At 33.6% G+C, this 12,354-nt stretch overlaps 1 protein-coding gene across 28 annotated transcripts in view; it reads right to left on the bottom strand.

Moving 5' to 3' along the window:
• LOC127734143 (dynein axonemal assembly factor 9-like) overlaps positions 1–12,354 on the bottom strand; it is a 96,898-nt gene that overhangs the window by 62,622 nt on the left and 21,922 nt on the right. For all 28 annotated transcript variants that reach the window (XR_007997437.1, XR_007997436.1, XR_007997439.1 and 25 more), the window contains 3 exons: positions 11,490–11,539; positions 10,091–10,229; positions 2,873–2,954 (listed from right to left, as the gene is read on the bottom strand). Coding sequence is in view for 13 of the 28 variants with exons in the window: in XM_052243829.1 (XP_052099789.1) it covers positions 2,873–2,954; positions 10,091–10,229; positions 11,490–11,539 (271 nt within the window). In the remaining 15 variants the exon portion in view is untranslated. The remainder of the gene's footprint in view (positions 1–2,872; positions 2,955–10,090; positions 10,230–11,489; positions 11,540–12,354) is intronic.

Raw genomic sequence — 12,354 nt, 5'->3', positions numbered from 1 at the left:
CTTACAAAGCACTCGGGATAAGATATTTTTTATGAAAATTTTCTGGGGGTTTAAATTTGCTCAAAATAATGAAAGGTCCAAGATCATATGAATTTTCAAGTATAATGCACTCCTTAAGGAAGTCAAACTTCCTGTATAAATCATCAATGCAATGAATGGGATGTCCTTGACTTTTATATTTCAAAAGCCCCTTTTCATAAAAAAAGAAACAGATTGATGACCTCTGACCCAAACTCATTTGAACCTCAGATGTTTCATACCCTCATTTTAAGAATTTTTACTCAGAGGTAGTACACCATTTGTAGATGTACATGAAGCAATGTAAAATAAAAATCTTTTTTGATTGTTACAAGGGGATTAAGTGGACTTTTTCGTATCATATCAATAATGCTTGGCAAGCACAACTCATCATATATAGCCCTTCAGGTTTCAATATTAGAGTATTATAAATATGATAATTATTCGTTGATCATCTCAATGAGATCGATTTTCTCGCTTGAGCCGGTACGGCGAAAGTGAGAAAAGCAATCGAGTTGAGATGACCAATGATAATCAGTTTATCGCTATTTTACCTATGACATGCCCCCTTAATTTCTAGCGATAAATTTTCATATCACTCGACTCTGTTGAGAAAGGAAATTATCAGTCAGCAAGATCAAAGGAAAATTTTGTAAAATAGCGATAATAGAATATCATATGAAGTTGTGTATGAAGACATGAAAGTTATAAGGGGGAGATAATGCCACTTAAATATATGAGTGACACCTTGTAAATGCAATTTCGTTGTGCTATGAATTTCAATACTATTACACACAAAGGAAGTACACCAAAGGAAGTACACCATTGGGAGAACACCAAGGAAGTACACCTGAAAGGAAGATGATCATGCAGCAAAAATAATTGTATTTTGATGGTAACAAGCAGAGATAATTTGACTTCAAATATTCATTCAAGTGGGGCGAGTTGTATCACTTTGTGAGCATGTTCACTGTACCGGAACTTGTCCTTGGTTTTGATGGTACAGCAGCTTAAATTTTGCAAAGCTGCATCCATCATGATGTCGAAATTAAAGTTTTATTGTAACACATTGTAAACATCACCTGAACTTATACACATACTATCAGTGACTATATATTACCAAAAAATATTTTACTGTACAAATACCTCTGTTGCAGTATAAAATTGATTTATCACATAATGATAAATGTTCAATTTTTTTGCAATATTTCAAATTAAACAAGAGTGCACAAGCTGAAATGTCTTGCCTGCTTTACAGACCATTGATTTAATGTTGAAAGTCTTAAAGATAAAGGTTTTACTACAAGTATCTCATAAACTTAACATTTTTTAAGATCCATGACAATGAGGTCAAGGTCAGATAAATCCTTTCTGACAGACAATACACTTTAAAATTATTCCGTAAACTAAATATAGTTGACCTATTGCTTATAATAATTGAATAATTAACACAGAGATATGTCTCGCCTTTTTGTTATTTTGATAATGCAAATGTTGAAATTTAAATAGCATTACTTTAACATGTAAGTTATGCAAATATTCAAAGTCAATGAACCATGACGGAAGGTGTATGGCTAAACAATCCCCATGGAAAAGAGATGTGTCAATGCTAATACAACTGCATATCAAATATATTAGACTTATCATAAGTTGTTCCCTTTAAACAAACCTAAACACAAACATTAACTTGTTAACTATGTAAAAGTTTCAAACGTCAATGACCCATGATGAGGGAGTGAGGCTATATAATCTCCATGGAAATGAGACTTGCAAATGCTAATACATTCACATACCAAATATCACTGACTTAACATTAGTGGTTCATCTTTAACTGATCTAATAACAAACTAATACATGTAAACTAAGCAAAAGTTTCAAAGTCAATAGACCATGAATGAGGGGGCAGGATCAAATAATCTTGATGGAAATGAGATGAGCCAATGCTAATACAACTGCATATTAATTATCATTGACCCACCACTAGTGGTTTACCATAAACTAGACCTTATCACAAACTAATACATTGTTGACACCACCGCCGGAAACAGCATACCTATGTCTCGCTTTTTGACTCCTTCAAGGCGAGACAATGACAATATTTATACATATAAACAATGCAAATCATTCAAAGACAATGAACCATGACTGAGGGTGCAGAGTCAAATAACCTCAATGGAAATGAGAAATGCCAATGCTTATAAAACTGCTTTCCAAATACCATTGACTCATCATAAGTCGTTCCCTTTAAACAAACCTAAACACAAACTTTAACTTGTGAACTATGAAAAAGATCAAAGTCATGATGGGATGGGGTCATATAACTCCATGGAAATGCGACTTGCAAATCCCAATACATCTGTCTACCAAATATCATTGACTTAACATTAGTGGTTCATCTTAAACTCATCTAATGTAAAATATGCAAAACATTCGAAGTTAATTTACCATAACTGAGGGGTGGAGCCAAATAATCTCCATGGAAATGAGATTTCCAAATGCTAATGCATCTGCATACAAAACGTCATTGACCTACCACTAATGGTTCCCCTTAAACTGACCTAATCGCAAACTAATACATGTAAACTAGGCAAATGTTCAAAGTCAATAGACCATGACTGAGGGAGCAGGACCAAATGATCTCCATGGATTTGAGATGTGCCTATGCTTATATAACTGCATACCAAGTATCATTGACCTACCACTTGTGGTTCACCATAAACTGACCTAATCACAAACTAATACATTGTTGACGCCGCCGCCAAAAACAGCATGCCTAAGTTTTGCTTATTCAACATGAGACAAGAACTAAATGAATAACAAATAGCTGATATTATTGCTTATAACAACTAATTACCTGACAATTGATCTGAGAATCCTGTGAAGAAATATGTTCTACCACAAGTGATTGGTCCATTAGGGCACACACCATAACATACCTGCAGGATATCAAATGATAATCAACTGTCTTTCATACAAAATAGAACATTTCAGATAATTATCTAAAAGTTACATATAACAAAAAGTTGATGATTAACATAATTACTGTAAGTTCAGAAATTATTGCGTGCATTTATTATTGCGATTTTTTAAGAATGTGCAACAATTCAAGATTAATTATTGTGATTTCAGGAAAATCTGCATACAGATATATGTATCAGATATCAGAATCCAAGTTCTTATTATTGGGATAATAACCAAGTCGCATTATTCATATTAATAAAAACCTCGCAAGAATTTCTGAATTGACTGTATTCAAAAAAGAAGTTATGCCTGAACTAATTACACTGATAAGGAAAAATACAATGAAATTCTGTAAAAAAATATCAGTACATTCCATAAAATTGTGACTTCCTGCACTGTTGCTGTATGTATCTACTCCAAAGACTCTAAAAGTTACCATTTCCATTGTTTCATTACTTCTGGGAATTTGTTTAAGTAAGCTGTAACTTCTTAGCTTGCTGTTGGTGTGTTAAGATATAATATGGAAATGTTAAGACAAATTAGCAAGTTTATTAGCAATAGAAGTATACTGCATAATCATTAACATTGTTTTTTATAAAGATTTGTATGCCATTATAAATACCAGTTAAGCAAACCCAAATTTTGTAGATTTAAAATTTAGTGAATTTAACACAATGACTTACCATAAGTTTAGGGATATCACCATCAACTCCTGCTCTCATTAATGGTGTATTGACACAATGACTTACCATAAGTTTAGGGATATCACCATCAACTCCTGCTTTCATTAATGGTGTATTGACACAATGACTTACCATAAGTTTAGGGATATCACCATCAACTCCTGCTTTCATTAATGGTGTATTGACATAATGACTTACCATAAGTTTAGGGATATCACCATCAACTCCTGCTGTCATTAATGGTGTATTGACAGTTGTTTCCCCTATTCTAACTGATTCCATTACAGTTTTAACACAATGACTTACCATAAGTTTAGGGATATCACCATCAACTCCTGCTTTCATTAATGGTGTATTGACAGTTGTTTCCCCTATTCTAACTGATTCCATTACAGTTTTAACACAATGACTTACCATAAGTTTAGGGATATCACCATCAACTCCTGCTTTCACTAATGGTGTATTGACAGTTGTTTCCCCTATTCTAACTGATTCCATTACAGTTTTAACACAATGACTTACCATAAGTTAAGGGAAATCACCATCAACTCCTGCTTTCACTAATGGTGTATTGACAGTTGTTTCCCCTATTCTAACTGATTTTATTACAGTTTTAACACAATGACTTACCGTAAGTTTAGGGATATCACCATCAACTCCTGCTTTCATTAATGGTGTATTGACAGTTGTTTCCCCTATTCTAACTGATTCCATTACAGTTTTAACACAATGACTTACCATAAGTTTAGGGATATCACCATCAACTCCTGCTTTCATTAATGGTGTATTGACAGTTGTTTCCCCTATTCTAATTGATTCCATTACAGTTTTAACACAATGACTTACCATAAGTTTAGGGATATCACCATCAACTCCTGCTCTCATTAATGGTGTATTGCCATAATGACTTACCATAAGTTTAGGGATATCACCATCAACTCCTGCTTTCATTAATGGTGTATTGACACAATGACTTACCATAAGTTTATGGATATCACCATCAACTCCTGCTTTCATTAATGGTGTATTGACAGTTGTTTCCCCTATTCTAACTGATTCCATTACAGTTTTAACACAATGACTTACCGTAAGTTTAGGGATATCACCATCAACTCCTGCTTTCATTAATGGTGTATTGACAGTTGTTTCCCCTATTCTAACTGATTCCATTACAGTTTTAACACAATGACTTACCATAAGTTTAGGGATATCACCATCAACTCCTGCTTTCATTAATGGTGTATTGACAGTTGTTTCCCCTATTCTAACTGATTCCATTACAGTTTTAACACAATGACTTACCGTAAGTTTAGGGATATCACCATCAACTCCTGCTTTCATTAATGGTGTATTGACAGTTGTTTCCCCTATTCTAACTGATTCCATTACAGTTTTAACACAATGACTTACCATAAGTTTAGGGATATCACCATCAACTCTTGCTTTCACTAATGGTGTATTGACAGTTGTTTCCCCTATTCTAACTGATTCCATTACAGTTTTAACACAATGACTTACCATAAGTTTAGGGATATCACTATCAACTCCTGCTTTCACTAATAGTGTATTGACAGTTGTTTCCCCTATTCTAACTGATTCCATTACAGTTTTAACACAATGACTTTCCATAAGGTTAGGGATATCACCATCAACTCCTGCTTTCATTAATGGTGTATTGACAGTTGTTTCCCCTATTGTAACTGATTCCATTACAGTTTTAACACAATGACTTACCATAAGTTTAGGGATATCACCATCAACTCCTGCTTTCATTAATGGTGTATTGACAGTTGTTTCCCCTATTCTAACTGATTCCATTACAGTTTTAACACAATGACTTAGCATAAGTTTAGGGATATCACCATCAACTCCTGCTTTCACTAATGGTGTATTGACAGTTGTTTCCCCTATTCTAACTGATTCCATTACAGTTTTAACACAATGACTTACCATAAGTTTAGGGATATCACTATCAACTCCTGCTTTCACTAATGGTGTATTGACAGTTGTTTCCCCTATTCTAACTGATTTTATTACAGTTTTAACACAATGACTTACCGTAAGTTTAGGGATATCACCATCAACTCCTGCTTTCATTAATGGTGTATTGACAGTTGTTTCCCCTATTCTAACTGATTCCATTACAGTTTTAACACAATGACTTACCATAAGTTTAGGGATATCACCATCAACTCTTGCTTTCATTAATGGTGTATTGACAGTTGTTTCCCCTATTCTAACTGATTCCATTACAGTTTTAACACAATGACTTACCATAAGTTTAGGGATATCACCATCAACTCCTGCTCTCATTAATGGTGTATTGACATAATGACTTACCATAAGTTTAGGGATATCACCATCAACTCCTGCTTTCATTAATGGTGTATTGACACAATGACTTACCATAAGTTTAGGGATATCACCATCAACTCCTGCTTTCATTAATGGTGTATTGACAGTTGTTTCCCCTATTCTAACTGATTCCATTACAGTTTTAACACAATGACTTACCGTAAGTTTAGGGATATCACCATCAACTCCTGCTTTCATTAATGGTGTATTGACAGTTGTTTCCCCTATTCTAACTGATTCCATTACAGTTTTAACACAATGACTTAGCATAAGTTTAGGGATATCACCATCAACTCCTGCTTTCATTAATGGTGTATTGACAGTTGTTTCCCCTATTCTAACTGATTCCATTACAGTTTTAACACAATGACTTACCATAAGTTTAGGGATATCACTATCAACTCCTGCTTTCACTAATAGTGTATTGACAGTTGTTTCCCCTATTCTAACTGATTCCATTACAGTTTTAACACAATGACTTACCATAAGTTTAGGGATATCACCATCAACTCCTGCTTTCATTAATGGTGTATTGACAGTTGTTTCCCCTATTCTAACTGATTCCATTACAGTTTTAACACAATGACTTACCATAAGTTTAGGAATATCACCATCAACTCCTGCTTTCATTAATGGTGTATTGACAGTTGTTTCCCCTATTCTAACTGATTCCATTACAGTTTTAACACAATGACTTTCCATAAGGTTAGGGATATCACCATCAACTCCTGCTTTCATTAATGGTGTATTGACAGTTGTTTCCCCTATTGTAACTGATTCCATTACAGTTTTAACACAATGACTTACCATAAGTTTAGGGATATCACCATCAACTCCTGCTTTCATTAATGGTGTATTGACAGTTGTTTCCCCTATTCTAACTGATTCCATTACAGTTTTAACACAATGACTTACCATAAGTTTAGGGATATCACCATCAACTCCTGCTTTCACTAATGGTGTATTGACAGTTGTTTCCCCTATTCTAACTGATTCCATTACAGTTTTAACACAATGACTTACCATAAGTTAAGGGAAATCACCATCAACTCCTGCTTTCACTAATGGTGTATTGACAGTTGTTTCCCCTATTCTAACTGATTTTACTACAGTTTTAACACAATGACTTACCGTAAGTTTAGGGATATCACCATCAACTCCTGCTTTCATTAATGGTGTATTGACAGTTGTTTCCCCTATTCTAACTGATTCCATTACAGTTTTAACACAATGACTTACCATAAGTTTAGGGATATCACCATCAACTCCTGCTTTCATTAATGGTGTATTGACAGTTGTTTCCCCTATTCTAATTGATTCCATTACAGTTTTAACACAATGACTTACCATAAGTTTAGGGATATCACCATCAACTCCTGCTCTCATTAATGGTGTATTGCCATAATGACTTACCATAAGTTTAGGGATATCACCATCAACTCCTGCTTTCATTAATGGTGTATTGACACAATGACTTACCATAAGTTTAGGGATATCACCATCAACTCCTGCTTTCATTAATGGTGTATTGACAGTTGTTTCCCCTATTCTAACTGATTCCATTACAGTTTTAACACAATGACTTACCGTAAGTTTAGGGATATCACCATCAACTCCTGCTTTCATTAATGGTGTATTGACAGTTGTTTCCCCTATTCTAACTGATTCCATTACAGTTTTAACACAATGACTTACCATAAGTTTAGGGATATCACCATCAACTCCTGCTTTCATTAATGGTGTATTGACAGTTGTTTCCCCTATTCTAACTGATTCCATTACAGTTTTAACACAATGACTTACCGTAAGTTTAGGGATATCACCATCAACTCCTGCTTTCATTAATGGTGTATTGACAGTTGTTTCCCCTATTCTAACTGATTCCATTACAGTTTTAACACAATGACTTACCATAAGTTTAGGGATATCACCATCAACTCTTGCTTTCACTAATGGTGTATTGACAGTTGTTTCCCCTATTCTAACTGATTCCATTACAGTTTTAACACAATGACTTACCATAAGTTTAGGGATATCACCATCAACTCCTGCTTTCATTAATGGTGTATTGACAGTTGTTTCCCCTATTCTAACTGATTCCATTACAGTTTTAACACAATGACTTACCATAAGTTTAGGAATATCACCATCAACTCCTGCTTTCATTAATGGTGTATTGACAGTTGTTTCCCCTATTCTAACTGATTCCATTACAGTTTTAACACAATGACTTTCCATAAGGTTAGGGATATCACCATCAACTCCTGCTTTCATTAATGGTGTATTGACAGTTGTTTCCCCTATTGTAACTGATTCCATTACAGTTTTAACACAATGACTTACCATAAGTTTAGGGATATCACCATCAACTCCTGCTTTCATTAATGGTGTATTGACAGTTGTTTCCCCTATTCTAACTGATTCCATTACAGTTTTAACACAATGACTTAGCATAAGTTTAGGGATATCACCATCAACTCCTGCTTTCATTAATGGTGTATTGACAGTTGTTTCCCCTATTCTAACTGATTCCATTACAGTTTTAACACAATGACTTACCGTAAGTTTAGGGATATCACCATCAACTCCTGCTTTCATTAATGGTGTATTGACAGTTGTTTCCCCTATTGTAACTGATTCCATTACAGTTTTAACACAATGACTTACCATAAGTTTAGGGATATCACCATCAACTCCTGCTTTCATTAATGGTGTATTGACAGTTGTTTCCCCTATTCTGACTGATTCCATTACAAGTTTTAACACAATGACTTACCATAAGTTTAGGGATATCACCATCAACTCCTGCTTTCATTAATGGTGTATTGACAGTTGTTTCTCCTATTCTAACTGATTCCATTACAGTTTTAACACAATGACTTACCATAAGTTTAGGGATATCACCATCAACTCCTGCTTTCATTAATGGTGTATTGACAGTTGTTTCCCCTATTCTAACTGATTCCATTACAGTTTTAACACAATGACTTAGCATAAGTTTAGGGATATCACCATCAACTCCTGCTTTCATTAATGGTGTATTGACAGTTGTTTCCCCTATTCTAACTGATTCCATTACAGTTTTAACACAATGACTTACCATAAGTTTAGGGATATCACTATCAACTCCTGCTTTCACTAATAGTGTATTGACAGTTGTTTCCCCTATTCTAACTGATTCCATTACAGTTTTAACACAATGACTTACCATAAGTTTAGGAATATCACCATCAACTCCTGCTTTCATTAATGGTGTATTGACAGTTGTTTCCCCTATTCTAACTGATTCCATTACAGTTTTAACACAATGACTTACCATAAGTTTAGGGATATCACCATCAACTCCTGCTTTCATTAATGGTGTATTGACAGTTGTTTCCCCTATTGTAACTGATTCCATTACAGTTTTAACACAATGACTTACCATAAGTTTAGGGATATCACCATCAACTCCTGCTTTCATTAATGGTGTATTGACAGTTGTTTCCCCTATTCTAACTGATTCCATTACAGTTTTAACACAATGACTTACCATAAGTTTAGGGATATCACCATCAACTCCTGCTTTCATTAATGGTGTATTGACAGTTGTTTCCCCTATTGTAACTGATTCCATTACAGTTTTAACACAATGACTTACCATAAGTTTAGGGATATCACCATCAACTCCTGCTTTCATTAATGGTGTATTGACAGTTGTTTCCCCTATTCTGACTGATTCCATTACAAGTTTTAACACAATGACTTACCATAAGTTTAGGGATATCACCATCAACTCCTGCTTTCATTAATGGTGTATTGACAGTTGTTTCTCCTATTCTAACTGATTCCATTACAGTTTTAACACAATGACTTACCATAAGTTTAGGGATATCACCATCAACTCCTGCTTTCATTAATGGTGTATTGACAGTTGTTTCCCCTATTCTAACTGATTCCATTACAGTTTTAACACAATGACTTACCATAAGTTAAGGGATATCACCATCAACTCCTGCTTTCATTAATGGTGTATTGACAGTTGTTTCCCCTATTCTAACTGATTCCATTACAGTTTTAACACAATGACTTACCATAAGTTTAGGGATATCACCATCAACTCCTGCTTTCATTAATGGTGTATTGACAGTTGTTTCTCCTATTCTAACTGATTCCATTACAGTTTTCTTGGTATTGGTCCCAAACAACACAAATGGTTTAGTCTGTCTATCTCTGAAATCAAATTCACAGAAATTATTTCCCCTACTCTGAGATAAAATGTGCAAGGCAGCCATAATTTTTTAGGGCATTTAAACATGGAGTCAAGGGTATTTTATAACATTTTAAGAATTGTTTCTAGTGGTTATCCTAGATCAATTGCTATAAAGTAATGGTGTTGATTTATTGATCTTCCTCAATATGCATACAATATTCACCACTTGGTATTAAGCAAACAATGATCAAACAATGTTGTAAAAAGTCTAGTTAACCAAAACATCTACTCCCACTCTAATCCAACGTCTATGTTTTTGCTTTGTTAATTGAACAATTAAAACAAGTGAAACTGTGAGCTACTGCTCTCTGATGATACCCCTGCCGCAACTGGATAATTTTAATAGTGTAAAAATATATAAGTGTTCAGTGTTCAGAAAGTTGTTGAGTGATGAATCTGAATATGCATCACACGGTAAGGCTGACTTCTATAAACCCTAAAACCAAATTTCAGAAATCCTTATGATGTAATTCAAGAGAAAGATGCGACGAAAAATATTCATGGGATGGATGGACAGACTGACGGAAGGACGGATGGACGGACAGACAGACAGAGGTAAAACAGTATACCCCCACTTTAATTATATTCTGATTAAGAACTTAATAGATGCACAATGGCATTATGTAAGAAATATTCTATGAAAATTTCTTTGAAATAATAAGGAGTTGTTCTAAATACAAAGTGGCTTTAATGAAATTCAGATTCCTTCAGGTGTTTGTTATTCTCTGCTCTCTAGACATTATAATGTCTGGTAATGCAAATATAATGATTTCTCACCTATTTGATTTCAGACTTTTTATCGATAATTGTATACATAGCCTTGTGTTACATGTTAATAGTTAGATAGAAGTGATAACTTAACAAAGCAAGGTACAGTCATAATTCTAGAATTTGTTTTGAGTTTGATCAAAAACTAAGTATCAAACCTCTATATTAGTCAAATATATCAGTTATTACAGGTTATAGGGATCACAATAAATTATCTTTTTATGTTAGTATTTATTTGGCAAAAATATTGACAAATTTGGGAAAGTGTGATTGAGGACTTTTATAGATCTATAGATATAATTATTCCTGTCCTATGACAAATGAATAAGCAAACAAATGCAAAGAATGCTCAATACCCCAAAATTGTTAGTCAGTGCCTCAGAAATGGGAAATGAATACACCAAAAACATTTTCAAATCACTTGAACATGACAATAAATATATTTTACTCACACTGCAGTTTCACTTCCAACTTTACCGTGTTTGTAGTAACTCCTTAAAGCCTGAAATGAAATATTTACTCATAGAGAAAGGCTTTATATAGTACAACATAGCTATAAACATGATAAGAATCTTGAGAAATAATCTGGGACGTTTGCTATGAGACTAAAGTAAAATGAAAAAATAAGAAAATAGCTGGTTATAAATCTATCCTTATATCCATAAAGGGTAAGAAGTCTGACCTTTAACATTTTTATTACAACTTCATTGTTGATGGTTTTGAATTTAAGAAGTAGAAAGTTTAATAAGTTCTAGATCACCAATGAATTAATAATCATACATTTACATATATTTCAATTTTCAGAACTTTAAAGGAGGTTGAGTAAACTAAATATTTGTGTATTGGAGGCATATATATATGAATGCATACTGTAACACAAATATTGTCAGGTAAAAACATATACTTACCTTGTATGTAAGTTATCAGTGTTGCAAGATAAGTATCTAAGACACTTTTTGATGCGGTTTATTTTGTTCAATCTTTAATTTTTCTTAATAGTTAAAATCCTAAAATGCTTGAATGATAAGTTGGAAAAATTTCAAAATCAAATTCAAGCTTTATTTCCCCAAATTCAAAATAATTAGTGTACAAAATCTAAAAATCCACAAAAGCAAACTCAAGTTATGAGAGATATTATATACATATTTTGCAACTTTACCCAAGACTAAAGTCCCATAAATCTAGAATGACACACCCAAAAATCATCAAAATCAAAAGTTGGCTTCATCTTCATTCTAAGAACATTGTATAAAAGTATGAGAGTCCATAAAAGCAAACTTTTAGTTTTTATATGACATTTAAAATTTTTTGACTGTT

This window comes from Mytilus californianus, unplaced genomic scaffold (assembly GCF_021869535.1).
Source record: "Mytilus californianus isolate M0D057914Y unplaced genomic scaffold, xbMytCali1.0.p SCAF_3, whole genome shotgun sequence".
Lineage (NCBI taxonomy): Eukaryota > Metazoa > Mollusca > Bivalvia > Mytilida > Mytilidae > Mytilus > Mytilus californianus.
This window is presented reverse-complemented; position numbering and strand designations above follow the sequence as displayed.